The sequence below is a fragment of the Glandiceps talaboti genome, chromosome 16 (assembly GCF_964340395.1).
Source record: "Glandiceps talaboti chromosome 16, keGlaTala1.1, whole genome shotgun sequence".
Classification (NCBI taxonomy): Eukaryota; Metazoa; Hemichordata; class Enteropneusta; family Spengelidae; genus Glandiceps; species Glandiceps talaboti.
Window position 1 is genome coordinate 21,757,857 of NC_135564.1, and position 22,800 is coordinate 21,780,656.

General features: G+C 38.4%; 1 protein-coding gene across 1 annotated transcript in view; it reads right to left on the bottom strand.

Moving 5' to 3' along the window:
* The window catches only part of LOC144447221 (uncharacterized), a 56,924-nt gene that overhangs the window by 9,686 nt on the left and 24,438 nt on the right, over nucleotides 1–22,800 (bottom strand). Inside the window, exons 2-4 of the mRNA XM_078137123.1 lie at nucleotides 5,139–5,263; nucleotides 3,908–4,059; nucleotides 1,981–2,084 (exon numbers count right to left, since the gene is read on the bottom strand). Of these exons, the coding sequence (XP_077993249.1) occupies nucleotides 1,981–2,084; nucleotides 3,908–4,059; nucleotides 5,139–5,263 (381 nt within the window). The remainder of the gene's footprint in view (nucleotides 1–1,980; nucleotides 2,085–3,907; nucleotides 4,060–5,138; nucleotides 5,264–22,800) is intronic.

The window sequence follows — 22,800 nt, forward strand, 5'->3', positions numbered from 1 at the left end:
ATTTGACAGTGAAATAAGTGTGTGATTTGACAGTGAAATAAGTGTGTGATTTGACAGTGAAATAAGTGTGTGATTTGACAGTGAAATAAGTGTGTGATTTGACAGTGAAATAAGTGTGTGATTTGACAGTGAAATAAGTGTGTGATTTGACAGTGAAATAAGTGTGTGATTTGACAGTGAAATAAGTGTGTGATTTGACAGTGAAATAAGTGTGTGACTTGACAGTGAAATAAGTGTGTGATTTGACAGTGAAATAAGTGTGTGATTTGACAGTGAAATAAGTGTGTGATTTGACGGTGAAATAAGTGTGTGATTTGATGGTGAAATAAGTGTGTGATTTGATGGTGAAATAAGTGTGTGATTTGACAGTGAAATAAGTGTGTGATTTGACAGTGAAATAAGTGTGTGATTTGACAGTGAAATAAGTGTGTGATTTGACAGTGAAATAAGTGTGTGATTTGACGGTGAAATAAGTGTGTGATTTGACAGTGAAATAAGTGTGTGATTTGACGGTGAAATAAGTGTGTGATTTGACGGTGAAATAAGTGTGTGATTTGACAGTGAAATAAGTGTGTGATTTGACAGTGAAATAAGTGTGTGATTTGACAGTGAAATAAGTGTGTGATTTGACAGTGAAATAAGTGTGTGATTTGACGGTGAAATAAGTGTGTGATTTGACAGTGAAATAAGTGTGTGATTTGACAGTGAAATAAGTGTGTGATTTGACAGTGAAATAAGTGTGTGATTTGACAGTGAAATAAGTGTGATTTGACGGTGAAATAAGTGTGTGATTTGACAGTGAAATAAGTGTGTGATTTGACAGTGAAATAAGTGTGTGATTTGACAGTGAAATAAGTGTGTGATTTGACAGTGAAATAAGTGTGTGATTTGACAGTGAAATAAGTGTGTGATTTGACAGTGAAATAAGTGTGTGATTTGACAGTGAAATAAGTGTGTGATTTGACAGTGAAATAAGTGTGTGATTTGACAGTGAAATAAGTGTGTGATTTGACAGTGAAATAAGTGTGTGATTTGACAGTGAAATAAGTGTGTGATTTGACAGTGAAATAAGTGTGTGATTTGACAGTGAAATAAGTGTGTGATTTGACGGTGAAATAAGTGTGTGATTTGACAGTGAAATAAGTGTGTGATTTGATGGTGAAATAAGTGTGTGATTTGACAGTGAAATAAGTGTGTGATTTGACGGTGAAATAAGTGTGTGATTTGATGGTGAAATAAGTGTGTGATTTGACGGTGAAATAAGTGTGTGATTTGACAGTGAAATAAGTGTGTGATTTGACAGTGAAATAAGTGTGTGATTTGATGGTGAAATAAGTGTGTGATTTGATGGTGAAATAAGTGTGTGATTTGATGGTGAAATAAGTGTGTGATTTGACAGTGAAATAAGTGTGTGATTTGACAGTGAAATAAGTGTGTGATTTGACAGTGAAATAAGTGTGTGATTTGACAGTGAAATAAGTGTGTGATTTGACGGTGAAATAAGTGTGTGATTTGACAGTGAAATAAGTGTGATTTGACGGTGAAATAAGTGTGTGATTTGACAGTGAAATAAGTGTGTGATTTGACAGTGAAATAAGTGTGTGATTTGACAGTGAAATAAGTGTGTGATTTGACAGTGAAATAAGTGTGTGATTTGACAGTGAAATAAGTGTGTGATTTGACAGTGAAATAAGTGTGTGATTTGACAGTGAAATAAGTGTGTGATTTGACAGTGAAATAAGTGTGTGATTTGACAGTGAAATAAGTGTGTGATTTGACAGTGAAATAAGTGTGTGATTTGACAGTGAAATAAGTGTGTGATTTGACAGTGAAATAAGTGTGTGATTTGATGGTGAAATAAGTGTGTGATTTGATGGTGAAATAAGTGTGTGATTTGACAGTGAAATAAGTGTGTGATTTGACGGTGAAATTATAACTAACAAACAAATGACATGAATAAAAGACTAGATATTTTCTTACTGTAAGTATAACTCCAACCAAACTGTGATGATCCACCCTCACTGTCATCTTCTCCAGTTTTATCTTCCTCTGTACCCTCCTCCATGCCATCCTCAGGATGTTCACTGAATATATATGTGTGTGTGGTGGGGAGGTAAAGATTGGAATTAGTAGACTGTCAGAAAATAATCTACTTTGATTGAAACTATTTAAAATACCGCCAATGGCGTTGTAGCACAGTACAGTTTTTAAAAATGTTTATTCATATGCTAGTCCATGCTAACAATAGGTGTTCATTTGCTGAATGACTATCAAGTTGCCTATCCAACCATGTTGCTATATTTACAATTTACGCTGTCATTTGGCTGTTGCTATGGGCGTGGTCATGTTGTTAGATATATATTTGCATACATTTGTGTAAGTTTACGTTGTGTATGAATTCCTGATATTATCTTTGCAATATACGTGATCATTTGGCTGTTGCTATGGGCGTGGTCTTGTTGCTAGGTATATTTACATACATTTTTTTTGAACGTTTTTTCAATTGTCTATTAATCCCCGTTGTAATCTTCACAATATATGTGATCATTTGGCTGTTGCTATGGGTGTGGTCTCATTGCTAGACACATTTATATACATTTTTTGAATGTTTATTTATGTCTTTCTATTCCTGTTATCTTTGCAATATACATGATTATTTGGCTGTTGCTATGGGTGTGGTCTTGTTGCTAGGCAAATTTACATACATTTTTTGAATATTTATTCAATTGTCTATTAAACCCTGTTGTTATCTTTGTGAAATACACGACTGTATGGCTGTTGCTATGGGCGTGGTCATGGTTGCTAGGGTATTTGCAAACATTTTTTGAATGTTTACTCACTTGCCTACCAGATGATATTATTTGACCAAAATATACTGCCATTTGGTTGTTGCTAAGGGCGTGGTCATGGTTGCTAGGGCCAATCTTGTCAAAATGTTTTGAAGACAATCTGCAAAATAACACTTTCAGAAACATCTCACCAAGTTTCAGACTCACTGACCAAGTACTTTTTGAGATATAAGTTTTTGACCAAAAATAAACATTTTTACACCTAATTTGCATATCACTCATAGAATCATTGTATGCATTATATTACTTTGTCCATACATCCCTAGATGCATTCCCATTAAATTTCAGCCCAATCTGCTCAGTAGTTTTGGAATTATAGATTTTTAACCAAAAGACACATTTTTAGCCCTAATTGGCATATTACTGATGGCATCATCATGTCATGAACAAATCTTACTTTACACCCCCTTAACAATGTTCCCACCAAATTTCGCACCAATCTGCCCAGCAGTTTCTGAGTTTAAGTTTTTTGACCAAAAATCACATTTTTTGACCCAAATCACACACCTGTGATGCGATCATTTTGATTTGAACAATTTCCCAAGTAGACACCCAAGGTAATGGACCCACCAAATATCATGGCAATCAGTTCAGCAGTTTTTGACTTTAAGTTGTTTACACACACACACACACACACACACACACACACACACACACACACACACACAGACAGACAGACAGACAGACACACAGACAGACAGACAGACAGACACACACACACACACACAGACAGACAGGCAGGCAGACAGACAGACAGACGCCAGGCAATCCCTATAGCACTACTGAACCTCAGTTCAGTTGTGCTAAAAATGTATCTAGTGTGGAATATGATGTAAATTAGTATTCCATTATGCTAATTAAAGTGTTACCAGCAGTAGCTAGTAGGGGTTTAGGTGAAAACCCAGCTGATCAAGTCTCTGGAGAAAATGTGTTTACTGAATGAAATCTGCCACATAAAGATTAATACTGACAAATAGCCAAGGAGGTAGTTTGGTAAAAGTGATAGTGACAGTATTTTCTGACTAATTAGCAAACTATGACAATATTGCTAGATTTACCTCAATTCATCAGTCTCCAAACCATCCTTCGATAACAAACCATCATCTTCTGTGTCATCATAATCATCATCCTCTCTTGACCCTTGACCTTCAAGGTCATCTCTTGACCCTTCACCTTCAAGGTCATCTTCATTTCCCTCCTCAGCTATGACCTATGGTTATTTAACAAAACAGATAATATTCACAATACATGTACATCTACTTCTACTTCTGTACTGTGTAAACATCCAACATGGATTAAAATTACACAGGTGTAACACTGGTGGCATCCTTTAGTCAGATGAGTATGGTCTATGAGACCAGTGATATCAGTGCTGGTGAAGGCAGATTTCAAATGATTTATTGTTTGCTTGTTGGATAGATAATGTAGATCTGGTAGTATTAATATCAGATGTCATCTTTGTGTCAAAGTAACCAATATTCGGAATAGATTGTGAAGTATTCAGTGTGGTACATCAATTTTGTCTTTATTACTATTAATGATAAAATTATACATCCCAATTATTATATTGCATATTTCTTGCATTCAAAATTTTATGAAGACAAAACTTCATAGCAACCCATTTCTATTGTATCCTACTGATAATATGGTAACCCAATGGTACCCATTTCTGTAGCCCACTGATAACATGGTAACCCAGTGGTACCCATTTCTGTAGCCCACTGATAACATGGCAACCCAATGGTACCCATTTCTGTAGCCCACTGATAACATGGTAACCCAATGGTACCCATTTCTGTAGCCCACTGATAATATGGTAACCCAATGGTAACCATTTCTGTAGCCCACTGATAACATGGTAACCCAGTGGTACCCATTTCTGTAGCCCACTGATAACATGGTAACCCAATGGTACCCATTTCTGTAGCCCACTGATAACATGGTAACCCAATGGTACCCATTTCTGTAGCCCACTGATAACATGGTAACCCAATGGTACCCATTTCTGGAGCCGACTGATAACATGGTAATCCAATGGTACCCATTTCTGTAGCCCACTGATAACATAGTAACCCAATGGTACCCATTTCTGGAGCCGACTGATAACATGTTATCAAATGCTTTTCACACTATAGCACACTGACTGAATGTTACCACAGTTGTACTCTTTCTATCACCCACCAATGAATGATACTGGTACCCAATTGATACAGCCAGATACTGGCACCCATTTCTATATCCCAGGATGTTATCATCCCTAAGAGGCTACCATATAAATGTAAAACATACCCATCTGTAATCACCATCATCATCCAAGTCATCATTCTCATCAAATAAATCATCACTGTCAACAGGTTCTTCTTTGATCCTAATTGCTCCAGTGTCAAAGTGTTCATAGTGGTCCTGTTCAACTTCTACAAATTGAGAGACAAAGAAACTAATCAATAAAGTCAAAATAGCCTTGTTACATGTAGTATATGTACATACATGTCATTAAAGTACTAAAATCTACCCATGGCAAGTTCTGTCCTCAGTTGTAATATGGTATATAAATAAAGAAATAAAATAGAGAAATTATATGTGTGTGTGTATATATATATATATATATATATATATATATATATATATATATAGAACTCGGTGAGTATCAATCTGCTAAGACAGTGCTCTATACCGCAGTGGCAGAGCGCATTTGACAACATGTTATCAGTGGGCTCCAAAACTATATATATATATATATATATATATATATATGCATTTATGATAAAGTATACCAAGTTTTCTATCTCTCTACTAGCAAGTCCTAAAATCTTGAGAAAATGTAAGCTAATAATTAATTTTGGCAAATTATGCAGGTAAGTCAGGAACATTAAAAATTAAATTGACGGCATTTATTGCCTTTACAAGAACAAGATACAAAAATGTACCAAAAATGTAAAACTATCTTGCATAAAAGATTACTTCCCCCAAAAACATTTCAAGGTAGAGATCTGAAAACATTGTTTTTGTTTCTTAAATTCCATTCACTGAAAAAGTGCATATATTATTCGCAGCTTTTTATCAAAGAATCTTTGATTTTGGTGACTAGCGCCCTCTGGTGTTGATTATATTGTGCACTTCAGCATTCTCAAGCAATAGTAATATATTAAAATGAGTTTATTACATAGAGATTTCCTGAATATTTTGATATACTGTATATGATAAATGACATCTATACTTTAATACCAGGTTTGAGCTCAGTTAATTACAAGTGATGGTTAAGTATGCTTCAGTATGTACAATACTATGATGAGTACCTTTTAAATATTCAACAAAAACTACACCCAAATATGTATAAACTCAGCTTGTGCCCCTTTAGTCCAGCACATACCCCACTCCCCCCCCCCTCCCCATGAATGTTTTTAGTAGTCAATACTGATGATACTATACATCACAGGAGTTATCTACATGTGTACAGACAACTCTTTGCTCTGTTATCAGGTTTTTATTCAATCAAAGGAAATTAAATGTTAACTCTGCTCTAACCTCTGCTAAGAAAACATTCTACAGCTTTCTTAGACACTTTATCTGAAAATTGAGTCCCGTATTGTACTTGCCAGTCTATAAATATCAGTACACAGGTCATAATTAGCCAATAGGATCACAGCAAGGTCAACTACTCTATAATTTACATAACTTCTCACTTATAATTCATCTCTTCTTTCCATATCTGTCAACTAATTTACATAATTATAATTTACATAAAAACAATTAAGTTGTGTTCTGTTTATGTGATTAGTTAGAGTCAAGACATCTAATTTGAGTGGCTCAGTGAACACTCACACAACTACTTTCCACTCAATTAGACAAGAAATTTATGGACTTCTTCAACCAACTTTGTTTATGCCCTGAAGGAACTTTCCATGGAAGACAGGTACCAACCATTTTAAAATTAGGGAGGTTTAAACCATGTCAACATTTTCGACTTCAAATCAACACATTCTTAAACAATCCTCTGTATTTAACATATTCAATTTTTTTATTTGAAAATACAATAACTTCACATTGGTTGGTTTAGTACAAAGTTTTGAAAAGTGATGGGGTTTTTATCAGATGATAATGACAACATCCCTATTTTAGGAATGGTTTGATCATTAAGTAACATCAATCTCAGTTGATTCTCTCATCAAATCCTGTGTATATTATGCTTATACTGATAGTAAAGGAATTCACTCCAACATGAAAATATTTGGATTTTGTTGATGATAAATTGTTCAGTCCCTGGTCAACTCATACCTTGTGTGTAGACCATAGTTCAGTGATTGGACCACAGTGTGTGATGGTGGGTTGGACCACAGTGTGTGATGGTGGGTTAGACCGTAGGTGCCGTGGTTGGACTACAGTGTGTGATGGTGGGTTAGATCATGGTGTGGCGCTCTGTAAAAAACTCGAGAGAGGCCACTTTGAGGTTGCAAAGTGAATGTGACAAAACAAGAGACAGCTTATGTGCATGTATAATATTATGTTATGAGGATTTGAATACTTAACAAACGGTGGATCTGTGATTTGACAACAACAACAAAAATTTGGAAAAAGTCACAATTTGTACAGAAAGAGACAGAGCTGACAAAAGTGGATAGGTGACATCCAGCTGATGTTATTTGCAGCCTTCCTGTCAACTTGGCTAGAGTTATATAAACATAATGTCAGGGAAGGGAAACATAAAGATGACAGATGTACAGTCGATATGACTAACACCTTTGTCAATGTATCAATGCACTGTAAGAGGAAACCACCTTATGACAAAGTTATCCCACCAAATGAGAACCGAGAACAGATTTATCAACTGCGGCAAACACGGAATGTCTTCAAATAATTCACAAATTTGAAAGGAAATAAGTTTATCAAAGCTAAATGCATTCAAAAATTTTGAATTCAAAGACAGCTCAGTTGGTGTTATAATTATAATATATACAAGATTACAATGTTCTTAGCGTGACAAAGAGGGCAGTGCACACAGTCATCCAGGCTACATTGTTTGTATGTCAACAACTTATATTTTGTGTTTTAAAATTTGTCTTCGAATAATGCAAATGTGTGTGTGGTAATTAGAATAACAACTTGCCATCTTACTGTTCAGTGTTCATAAACATGAAAAATTTAAAAATTTGAAATGTGAAAATTTGAATATCTGATTTACTTTGTGGTTAAAGTTAAGGGTTTCTGTTTGTTGACTTAGATGATACCACAGTTTTGACACACATACACACATATATATATATAGATGAAATTGACAATATGTCTTCATAATTTGACTTTTATGTATAATTTCTAGTATCTTACTTTTAACTCCCTTTTACAGAGAATAGAATCACTATTTGTATTAGTGGTAAACCATTTGATGTCAGGGGGAGGGGGGGGGGGGGGGGTTTGGAGGATTTAAACCCAGCAACAGTTCTTTTTTCAACCAGCATAACAGCAAATTTGGGGGATTTTTGAAAGCAACAAGACATCAAATTTTTCTTTTGCCAAGTAGGGGTACATCAAATTTTAAATTACATATGTTTTAAATTTGACTTTTCACCACATCATGTCGCATTACGTCAGGTCGTGTAACTTTGATTATTTTTGAAATTGAATTTCCTCATAACAGGAAACATACATGTACACAATGAATGTAGCTTATTTCAAAAGTACGCGGTAACAATGAATGCAGCTAGTAAAATAAGAAAGTTGCCAATAAAAGTTGAATAAAAGTTTGAGGAAACCAAGTGGGGAGGGTACGGGAGGGAGGGTTCCCCCTCCTACCCTTAAAATTTTTTGAAATCTAAGGACTAAAAGAGTACTATCTGGTGTTATTTTAACATGTCAAGGTGATAACAAATCCCTTTCCTGATCACAATTGAAAATGAATTCTGAAAACTAACACCAAGAAAAATCCTCAAAGTATATTGTTGCATGCCATACCATTTAAAAAATATTTTATCATTATGAAAAAATACAGGATTCATTCAAGGTACTAAGTCAGGTGAGTAGTCTTAGTTATTTGATTTGAGGGTTGTGTTTTGATTTGTTTCAGCATTTGCCAACAGTTAATATAAACCTTTGACAATAAACTTTAAAAGTTTAGGTGCTTCCAGCTCGTGACAAAATCCTCCAGCCCCCCCCCCCCCCAATCAAATGGTGTAGCCCTTAACTTCCTCTACACAGTTCATAAAGGTATTACCAGGAAACTTTGCTACACAGTATCCAGCTGCTTCAAATACAAATGTCAAAATACAATAGGTAGGACAAAACGGGATAAGGTGCTTACTTTAAAATTTGAAATGATTACACTGTACTAGCTGCTTTTCCTATAGGCTGCAATCAAACTATTATAGAATTATGTATTTAGTCCCCAACGGGCACTATCAGGAGGGGTCTTACACATTGGGTTCTTTCTGTGTGTGTCCATCTGTGTGTGTGTGTGTATGTGTGTGTGTTCACCCTCATACATGTATCTCAACCAAACCTGGCATAAAGGTAACACACTATGCGAGACATACCGGTATGCATGCCACTTAGATTTGCGACTGAATCAGATATGGCTGAATGCCCTAAGTAATGTCCCCAAGGCAATTGATCTGACAGTTTTTGACTTTAAGTCGTTTACACATGCACGCATGCACGCACACATGTACACATGTGCGTGCACACACACACACACACACAGACACACATTTCACCATGCCTATAGCATTACTGAACCTCAGTTCAGTTGTGCTAAAAACCTATCCCTGAGTCAGATCACCTTTTACAAACCTGGTCAGTATTTACATGACAGACATGTACATTGTATACTAAATACTACAATACACTTCTAGATGTAGTATACAACACATATCTATATACATCATGTATTAGACCCTACAGACCAGTGTACTGGGAACAGAACAAGTTTTAAAGACAGCTCTCACCTTTTTCAATCTCTGATGGCTTGAACACCCTTTACACCCTACCATTACAATACACACTTTAACCCTACACAGTACACTATGTATCTAAAGTCAGTCTAGTGCTATCTGTGGCATTGAATCTGAAGACCTCTCTTTTTTCTTCAGATGTAAAGAGGTGATTTGATACCACAGGTAGCACTTAAACTAATTTGCATACATAGGTACTAACCCTGTAGATCCTTAGCACCCCTGACTGCCCTAAATATGTACTAACCCTGTAGATCCTTAGTACCCCTGACTGCCCTAAATGTGTACTAACCCTGTAGATCCTTAGTACCCCTGACTGCCCTAAATGTGTACCAACCCTGTAGATCCTAAGTACCCCTGACTGCCCTAAATGTGTACTAACCATGTAGATCCTTAGTACCCCTGATTGTCCTAAATGTGTACTAACCCTGTAGATCCTAAGTACCCCTGACTGCCCTAAATGTGTACTAACCCTGTAGAGCCTTAGTACCCCTGACTGCCCTAAATATGTACTAACCCTGTAGATCCTTAGTACCCCTGACTGCCCTAAATGTGTACTAACCCTGTAGATCCTTAGTACCCCTGACTGCCCTAAATATGTACTAACCCTGTAGATCCTTAGTACCCCTGACTGCCCTAAATATGTACTAACCTTGTAGATCCTTAGTACCCTGACTGCCCTAAATATGTACTAACCCTGTAGATCCATAGTACCCCTGACTGCCCTAAATATGTACTAACCCTGTAGATCCTTAGTACCCCTGACTGCCCTCAATTTCCACAACATTATATAGAAATCCTAAAAACACAATATAGTAAGTGAGAATGAATATTCATGGACTCTGGGTTCATACTCTGGGTTCATAATTTCTACTCACAGAGTCAAGAAAATCTTGTAGTGAATCCTAAATTTTCACTGACGAGACGTCAGCATCGTTAGGGGCGTAGTACAATGGGCTATTGTTGTCAGCATCGTCAGGAGCATAGTACAATGGGCTATTGTTGTCAGCATCGTTAGGGGCCTAGTACAATGGGCTATTGTTGTCAGCATCGTTAGGGGGCGTAGTACAATGGGCTGTTGTTGTCAGCATCGTTAGGGGCGTAGTACAATGGGCTATTGTTGTCAGCATCGTCAGGGGCATAGTACAATGGGCTATTGTCAGCATCGTTAGGGGCGTAGTACAATGGGCTATTGTTGTCAGCATCGTCAGGGGCATAGTACAATGGGCTATTGTGAGCATCATCAGGGGCGTAGTACAATGGGCTATTGTTGTCAGCATCATCAGGGGCATAGTACAATGGGCTATTGTGAGCATCATCAGGGGCGTAGTACAACGCTATCCTCTTATCAATGGGATGGGTACACTATACAGTTATCAATGGGATGGGTACACTATACAGTTATCAATGGGTTGGGTACACTATACAGTTATCAATGGGATGGGTACGCTATACAGTTATCAATGGGATGGGTACGCTATACAGTTATCAATGGGTTGGGTACACTATACAGTTATCAATGGGATGGGTACGCTATACAGTTATCAATGGGTTGGGTACGCTATACAGTTATCAATGGGATGGGTACGCTATACAGTTATCAATGGGATGGGTACGCTATACAGTTATCAATGGGATGGGTACGCTATACAGTTATCAATGGGATGGGTACACTATACAGTTATCAATGGGATGGGTACACTATACAGTTATCAATGGGATGGGTACGCTATACAGTTATCAATGGGATGGGTACACTATACAGTTATCAATGGGATGGGTACGCTATACAGTTATCAATGGGATGGGTACACTATACAGTTATCAATGGGATGGGTACACTATACAGTTATCAATGGGGTGGGTACACTATACAGTTATCAATGGGATGGGTACGCTATACAGTTATCAATGGGATGGGTACACTATACAGTTATCAATGGGATGGGTACACTATACAGTTATCAATGGGTTGGGTACATGATACATTTATCAATGGGATGGGTACACTATACAGTTATCAATGGGATGGGTACACTATACAGTTATCAATGGGATGGGTACACTATACAGTTATCAATGGGATGGGTACACTGTACAGTTATCAATGGGATGGGTACATGATACATTTATCAATGGGATGGGTACACTATACAGTTATCAATGGGATGGGTACACTATACATTTATCAATGGGATGGTTACATGATACATTTATCAATGGGATGGGTACATGATACATTTATCAATGGGATGGGTACACTATACAGTTATCAATGGGATGGGTACATGATACATTTATCAATGGGATGGGTACACTATACAGTTATCAATGGGATGGGTACATGATACAGTTATCAATGGGATGGGTACACTATACAGTTATCAATGGGATGGGTACATTGTACAGTTATCAATGGGATGGGTACACTATACAGTTATCAATGGGATGGGTACATGATACATTTATCAATGGGATGGGTACATGATACATTTATCAATGGGATGGGTACACTATACAGTTATCAATGGGATGGGTACACTATACAGTTATCAATGGGATGGGTACACTATACAGTTATCAATGGGATGGGTACATTGTACAGTTATCAATGGGATGGGTACACTATACAGTTATCAATGGGATGGGTACACTATACAGTTATCAATGGGATGGGTACGCTATACAGTTATCAATGGGGTGGGTACACTATACAGTTATCAATGGGGTGGGTACACTATACAGTTATCAATGGGATGGGTACACTATACAGTTATCAATGGGTTGGGTACACTATACAGTTATTAATGGGTTGGGTACATTGTACAGTTATCAATGGGATGGGTACACTATACAGTTATCAATGGGTTGGGTACACTATACAGTTATTAATGGGTTGGGTACATTGTACAGTTATCAATGGGATGGGTACACTATACAGTTATCAATGGGACTGGTACACTATACAGTTATCAATGGGTTGGGTACATTGTACAGTTATCAATGGGATGGGTACACTATACAGTTATCAATAGGATGGGTACGCTATACAGTTATCAATGGGATGGGTACACTATACAGTTATCAATGGGATGGGTACATTGTACAGTTATCAATGGGTTGGGTACACTATACAGTTATCAATGGGATGGGTACGCTATACAGTTATCAATGGGATGGGTACACTATACATTTATCAATGGGATGGGTACACTATACAGTTATCAATGGGATTGGTACACTATACAGTTATCAATGGGATGGGTACGCTATACAGTTATCAATGGGGTGGGTACACTATACAGTTATCAATGGGATGGGTACACTGTACAGTTATCAATGGGATGGGTACACTATACAGTTATCAATGGGATGGGTACACTATACAGTTATCAATGGGATGGGTACACTGTACAGTTATCAATGGGATGGGTACACTGTACAGTTATCAATGGGTTGGGTACACTATACAGTTATCAATGGGATGGGTACACTATACAGTTATCAATGGGATGGGTACACTATACAGTTATCAATGGGTTGGGTACATTGTACAGTTATCAATGGGATGGGTACACTATACAGTTATCAATGGGATGGGTACACTATACAGTTATCAATGGGATGGGTACGCTATACAGTTATCAATGGGATGGGTACACTGTACAGTTATCAATGGGATGGGTACACTATACAGTTATCAATGGGATGGGTACACTATACAGTTATCAATGGGATGGGTACACTATACAGTTATCAATGGGTTGGGTACATTGTACAGTTATCAATGGGATGGGTACACTATACAGTTATCAATGGGATGGGTACACTGTACAGTTATCAATGGGATGGGTACACTATACAGTTATCAATGGGATGGGTACACTGTACAGTTATCAATGGGATGGGTACACTATACAGTTATCAATGGGATGGGTACACTGTACAGTTATCAATGGGATGGGTACACTATACAGTTATCAATGGGATGGGTACACTATACAGTTATCAATGGGATGGGTACACTATACAGTTATCAATGGGTTGGGTACACTATACAGTTATCAATGGGATGGGTACGCTATACAGTTATCAATGGGGTGGGTACACTATACAGTTATCAATGGGATGGGTACACTATACAGTTATCAATGGGATGGGTACACTATACAGTTATCAATGGGTTGGGTACACTGTACAGTTATCAATGGGATGGGTACACTATACAGTTATCAATGGGGTGGGTACACTATACAGTTATCAATGGGATGGGTACGCTATACAGTTATCAATGGGTTGGGTACACTATACAGTTATCAATGGGATGGGTACGCTATACAGTTATCAATGGGATTGGTACGCTATACAGTTATCAATGGGTTGGGTACACTATACAGTTATCAATGGGATGGGTACACTATACAGTTATCAATGGGATGGGTACACTATACAGTTATCAATGGGTTGGGTACACTATACAGTTATCAATGGGATGGGTACGCTATACAGTTATCAATGGGGTGGGTACACTATACAGTTATCAATGGGATTGGTACGCTATACAGTTATCAATGGGATTGGTACGCTATACAGTTATCAATGGGATGGGTACGCTATACAGTTATCAATGGGATGGGTACACTATACAGTTATCAATGGGTTGGGTACACTATACAGTTGTCAATGGGATGGGTACACTATACAGTTATCAATGGGTTGGGTACACTATACAGTTATTAATGGGATTGGTACACTATACAGTTATCAATGGGTTGGGTACACTATACAGTTATCAATGGGTTGGGTACACTATACAGTTATCAATGGGATGGGTACGCTATACAGTTATCAATGGGATGGGTACACTATACAGTTATCAATGGGTTGGGTACATTGTACAGTTATCAATGGGATGGGTACGCTATACAGTTATCAATGGGATGGGTACACTATACAGTTATCAATGGGATGGGTACATTGTACATTTATCAATGGGATGGGTACACTATACAGTTATCAATGGGATGGGTACACTATACAGTTATCAATGGGATGGGTACACTATACAGTTATCAATGGGATGGGTACATTGTACATTTATCAATGGGATGGGTACACTATACAGTTATCAATGGGATGGGTACACTATACAGTTATCAATGGGATGGGTACACTATACAGTTATCAATGGGATGGGTACACTATACAGTTATCAATGGGATGGGTACACTATACAGTTATCAATGGGATGGGTACACTATACAGTTATCAATGGGATGGGTACACTATACAGTTATCAATGGGTTGGGTACATTGTACAGTTATCAATGGGATGGGTACACTATACAGTTATCAATGGGATGGGTACACTATACAGTTATCAATGGGATGGGTACGCTATACAGTTATCAATGGGATGGGTACACTGTACAGTTATCAATGGGATGGGTACACTATACAGTTATCAATGGGATGGGTACACTATACAGTTATCAATGGGTTGGGTACATTGTACAGTTATCAATGGGATGGGTACACTATACAGTTATCAATGGGATGGGTACACTGTACAGTTATCAATGGGATGGGTACACTATACAGTTATCAATGGGATGGGTACACTGTACAGTTATCAATGGGATGGGTACACTGTACAGTTATCAATGGGATGGGTACACTGTACAGTTATCAATGGGATGGGTACACTGTACAGTTATCAATGGGATGGGTACACTGTACAGTTATCAATGGGATGGGTACACTATACAGTTATCAATGGGATGGGTACACTATACAGTTATCAATGGGGTTGGTACACTATACAGTTATCAATGGGATGGGTACACTATACAGTTATCAATGGGTTGGGTACACTATACAGTTATCAATGGGATGGGTACGCTATACAGTTATCAATGGGGTGGGTACACTATACAGTTATCAATGGGATTGGTACGCTATACAGTTATCAATGGGATGGGTACGCTATACAGTTATCAATGGGATGGGTACGCTATACAGTTATCAATGGGATGGGTACACTATACAGTTATCAATGGGTTGGGTACACTATACAGTTGTCAATGGGATGGGTACACTATACAGTTATCAATGGGTTGGGTACACTATACAGTTATTAATGGGATTGGTACACTATACAGTTATCAATGGGTTGGGTACACTATACAGTTATCAATGGGATGGGTACATTGTACAGTTATCAATGGGATGGGTACACTGTACAGTTATCAATGGGATGGGTACGCTATACAGTTATCAATGGGATGGGTACGCTATACAGTTATCAATGGGTTGGGTACACTGTACAGTTATCAATGGGTTGGGTACACTATACAGTTATCAATGGGATGGGTACACTATACAGTTATCAATGGGATGGGTACACTGTACAGTTATCAATGGGATGGGTACGCTATACAGTTATCAATGGGATGGGTACACTATACAGTTATCAATGGGATGGGTACACTGTACAGTTATCAATGGGTTGGGTACACTATACAGTTATCAATGGGATGGGTACACTATACAGTTATCAATGGGATGGGTACACTATACAGTTATCAATGGGATGGGTACACTATACAGTTATCAATGGGATGGGAACGCTATACAGTTATCAATGGGATGGGTACACTATACAGTTATCAATGGGTTGGGTACACTATACAGTTATCAATGGGATGGGTACGCTATACAGTTATCAATGGGATGGGTACACTATACAGTTATCAATGGGATGGGTACACTGTACAGTTATCAATGGGATGGGTACACTGTACAGTTATCAATGGGATGGGTAACTGTACAGTTATCAATGGGATGGGTACACTATACAGTTATCAATGGGATGGGTACACTATACAGTTATCAATGGGATGGGTACACTATACAGTTATCAATGGGTTGGGTACACTATACAGTTATCAATGGGATGGGTACACTATACAGTTATCAATGGGTTGGGTACATTGTACAGTTATCAATGGGTTGGGTACACTATACAGTTATCAATGGGTTGGGTACACTATACAGTTATCAATGGGATGGGTACACTATACAGTTATCAATGGGATGGGTACACTATACAGTTATCAATGGGATGGGTACGCTATACAGTTATCAATGGGATGGGTACACTGTACAGTTATCAATGGGATGGGTACACTATACAGTTATCAATGGGATGGGTACACTATACAGTTATCAATGGGATGGGTACACTATACAGTTATCAATGGGTTGGGTACATTGTACAGTTATCAATGGGATGGGTACACTATACAGTTATCAATGGGATGGGTACACTGTACAGTTATCAATGGGATGGGTACACTATACAGTTATCAATGGGATGGGTACACTATACAGTTATCAATGGGATGGGTACACTGTACAGTTATCAATGGGATGGGTACACTGTACAGTTATCAATGGGATGGGTACACTGTACAGTTATCAATGGGATGGGTACACTGTACAGTTATCAATGGGATGGGTACACTATACAGTTATCAATGGGATGGGTACACTATACAGTTATCAATGGGATGGGTACACTATACAGTTATCAATGGGGTTGGTACACTATACAGTTATCAATGGGATGGGTACACTATACAGTTATCAATGGGTTGGGTACACTATACAGTTATCAATGGGATGGGTACGCTATACAGTTATCAATGGGGTGGGTACACTATACAGTTATCAATGGGATTGGTACGCTATACAGTTATCAATGGGATTGGTACGCTATACAGTTATCAATGGGATGGGTACGCTATACAGTTATCAATGGGATGGGTACACTATACAGTTATCAATGGGTTGGGTACACTATACAGTTGTCAATGGGATGGGTACACTATACAGTTATCAATGGGTTGGGTACACTATACAGTTATTAATGGGATTGGTACACTATACAGTTATCAATGGGTTGGGTACACTATACAGTTATCAATGGGTTGGGTACACTGTACAGTTATCAATGGGATGGGAACGCTATACAGTTATCAATGGGATGGGAACGCTATACAGTTATCAATGGGATGGGTACACTATACAGTTATCAATGGGATGGGAACGCTATACAGTTATCAATGGGATGGGTACACTATACAGTTATCAATGGGTTGGGTACACTATACAGTTATCAATGGGATGGGTACACTATACAGTTATCAATGGGTTGGGTACACTATACAGTTATCAATGGGATGGGTACGCTATACAGTTATCAATGGGATGGGTACACTATACAGTTATCAATGGGATGGGTACACTGTACAGTTATCAATGGGATGGGTACACTGTACAGTTATCAATGGGATGGGTAACTGTACAGTTATCAATGGGATGGGTACGCTATACAGTTATCAATGGGATGGGTACACTGTACAGTTATCAATGGGATGGGTACACTATACAGTTATCAATGGGATGGGTACACTATACAGTTATCAATGGGATGGGTACACTATACAGTTATCAATGGGTTGGGTACATTGTACAGTTATCAATGGGATGGGTACACTATACAGTTATCAATGGGATGGGTACACTGTACAGTTATCAATGGGATTGGTACACTATACAGTTATCAATGGGATGGGTACGCTATACAGTTATCAATGGGGTGGGTACACTATACAGTTATCAATGGGATGGGTACACTGTACAGTTATCAATGGGATGGGTACACTATACAGTTATCAATGGGATGGGTACACTATACAGTTATCAATGGGTTGGGTACACTATACAGTTATCAATGGGGTTGGTACACTATACAGTTATCAATGGGGTTGGTACACTATACAGTTATCAATGGGATGGGAACGCTATACAGTTATCAATGGGATGGGTACACTATACAGTTATCAATGGGATGGGTACACTATACAGTTATCAATGGGATGGGTACACTATACAGTTATCAATGGGTTGGGTACACTATACAGTTATCAATGGGTTGGGTACACTATACAGTTATCAATGGGATGGGTACGCTATACAGTTATCAATGGGATGGGTACACTATACAGTTATCAATGGGTTGGGTACATTGTACAGTTATCAATGGGATGGGTACGCTATACAGTTATCAATGGGATGGGTACACTATACAGTTATCAATGGGATGGGTACATTGTACATTTATCAATGGGATGGGTACACTATACAGTTATCAATGGGATGGGTACACTATACAGTTATCAATGGGATGGGTACACTATACAGTTATCAATGGGATGGGTACATTGTACATTTATCAATGGGATGGGTACACTATACAGTTATCAATGGGATGGGTACACTATACAGTTATCAATGGGATGGGTACACTATACAGTTATCAATGGGATGGGTACACTATACAGTTATCAATGGGATGGGTACACTATACAGTTATCAATGGGATGGGTACACTATACAGTTATCAATGGGATGGGTACACTATACAGTTATCAATGGGTTGGGTACATTGTACAGTTATCAATGGGATGGGTACACTATACAGTTATCAATGGGATGGGTACACTATACAGTTATCAATGGGATGGGTACGCTATACAGTTATCAATGGGATGGGTACACTGTACAGTTATCAATGGGATGGGTACACTATACAGTTATCAATGGGATGGGTACACTATACAGTTATCAATGGGATGGGTACACTATACAGTTATCAATGGGTTGGGTACATTGTACAGTTATCAATGGGATGGGTACACTATACAGTTATCAATGGGATGGGTACACTGTACAGTTATCAATGGGATGGGTACACTATACAGTTATCAATGGGATGGGTACACTGTACAGTTATCAATGGGATGGGTACACTGTACAGTTATCAATGGGATGGGTACACTGTACAGTTATCAATGGGATGGGTACACTGTACAGTTATCAATGGGATGGGTACACTGTACAGTTATCAATGGGATGGGTACACTATACAGTTATCAATGGGATGGGTACACTATACAGTTATCAATGGGGTTGGTACACTATACAGTTATCAATGGGATGGGTACACTATACAGTTATCAATGGGTTGGGTACACTATACAGTTATCAATGGGATGGGTACGCTATACAGTTATCAATGGGGTGGGTACACTATACAGTTATCAATGGGATTGGTACGCTATACAGTTATCAATGGGATGGGTACGCTATACAGTTATCAATGGGATGGGTACGCTATACAGTTATCAATGGGATGGGTACACTATACAGTTATCAATGGGTTGGGTACACTATACAGTTGTCAATGGGATGGGTACACTATACAGTTATCAATGGGTTGGGTACACTATACAGTTATTAATGGGATTGGTACACTATACAGTTATCAATGGGTTGGGTACACTATACAGTTATCAATGGGATGGGTACATTGTACAGTTATCAATGGGATGGGTACACTGTACAGTTATCAATGGGATGGGTACGCTATACAGTTATCAATGGGATGGGTACACTATACAGTTATCAATGGGTTGGGTACACTGTACAGTTATCAATGGGTTGGGTACACTATACAGTTATCAATGGGATGGGTACACTATACAGTTATCAATGGGATGGGTACACTGTACAGTTATCAATGGGATGGGTACGCTATACAGTTATCAATGGGATGGGTACACTATACAGTTATCAATGGGATGGGTACACTGTACAGTTATCAATGGGTTGGGTACACTATACAGTTATCAATGGGATGGGTACACTATACAGTTATCAATGGGATGGGTACACTATACAGTTATCAATGGGATGGGTACACTATACAGTTATCAATGGGATGGGAACGCTATACAGTTATCAATGGGATGGGTACACTATACAGTTATCAATGGGTTGGGTACACTATACAGTTATCAATGGGATGGGTACGCTATACAGTTATCAATGGGATGGGTACACTATACAGTTATCAATGGGATGGGTACACTGTACAGTTATCAATGGGATGGGTACACTGTACAGTTATCAATGGGATGGGTAACTGTACAGTTATCAATGGGATGGGTACACTATACAGTTATCAATGGGATGGGTACACTATACAGTTATCAATGGGATGGGTACACTATACAGTTATCAATGGGTTGGGTACACTATACAGTTATCAATGGGATGGGTACACTATACAGTTATCAATGGGTTGGGTACATTGTACAGTTATCAATGGGTTGGGTACACTATACAGTTATCAATGGGTTGGGTACACTATACAGTTATCAATGGGATGGGTACACTATACAGTTATCAATGGGATGGGTACACTATACAGTTATCAATGGGATGGGTACGCTATACAGTTATCAATGGGATGGGTACACTGTACAGTTATCAATGGGATGGGTACACTATACAGTTATCAATGGGATGGGTACACTATACAGTTATCAATGGGATGGGTACACTATACAGTTATCAATGGGTTGGGTACATTGTACAGTTATCAATGGGATGGGTACACTATACAGTTATCAATGGGATGGGTACACTGTACAGTTATCAATGGGATGGGTACACTATACAGTTATCAATGGGATGGGTACACTATACAGTTATCAATGGGATGGGTACACTGTACAGTTATCAATGGGATGGGTACACTGTACAGTTATCAATGGGATGGGTACACTGTACAGTTATCAATGGGATGGGTACACTGTACAGTTATCAATGGGATGGGTACACTATACAGTTATCAATGGGATGGGTACACTATACAGTTATCAATGGGATGGGTACACTATACAGTTATCAATGGGTTGGGTACACTATACAGTTGTCAATGGGATGGGTACACTGTACAGTTATCAATGGGATGGGTACACTATACAGTTATCAATGGGGTTGGTACACTATACAGTTATCAATGGGATGGGTACACTATACAGTTATCAATGGGTTGGGTACACTATACAGTTATCAATGGGATGGGTACGCTATACAGTTATCAATGGGGTGGGTACACTATACAGTTATCAATGGGATTGGTACGCTATACAGTTATCAATGGGATTGGTACGCTATACAGTTATCAATGGGATGGGTACGCTATACAGTTATCAATGGGATGGGTACACTATACAGTTATCAATGGGTTGGGTACACTATACAGTTGTCAATGGGATGGGTACACTATACAGTTATCAATGGGTTGGGTACACTATACAGTTATTAATGGGATTGGTACACTATACAGTTATCAATGGGTTGGGTACACTATACAGTTATCAATGGGTTGGGTACACTGTACAGTTATCAATGGGATGGGAACGCTATACAGTTATCAATGGGATGGGAACGCTATACAGTTATCAATGGGATGGGTACACTATACAGTTATCAATGGGATGGGAACGCTATACAGTTATCAATGGGATGGGTACACTATACAGTTATCAATGGGTTGGGTACACTATACAGTTATCAATGGGATGGGTACACTATACAGTTATCAATGGGTTGGGTACACTATACAGTTATCAATGGGATGGGTACGCTATACAGTTATCAATGGGATGGGTACACTATACAGTTATCAATGGGATGGGTACACTGTACAGTTATCAATGGGATGGGTACACTGTACAGTTATCAATGGGATGGGTAACTGTACAGTTATCAATGGGATGGGTACGCTATACAGTTATCAATGGGATGGGTACACTGTACAGTTATCAATGGGATGGGTACACTATACAGTTATCAATGGGATGGGTACACTATACAGTTATCAATGGGATGGGTACACTATACAGTTATCAATGGGTTGGGTACATTGTACAGTTATCAATGGGATGGGTACACTATACAGTTATCAATGGGATGGGTACACTGTACAGTTATCAATGGGATTGGTACACTATACAGTTATCAATGGGATGGGTACGCTATACAGTTATCAATGGGGTGGGTACACTATACAGTTATCAATGGGATGGGTACAC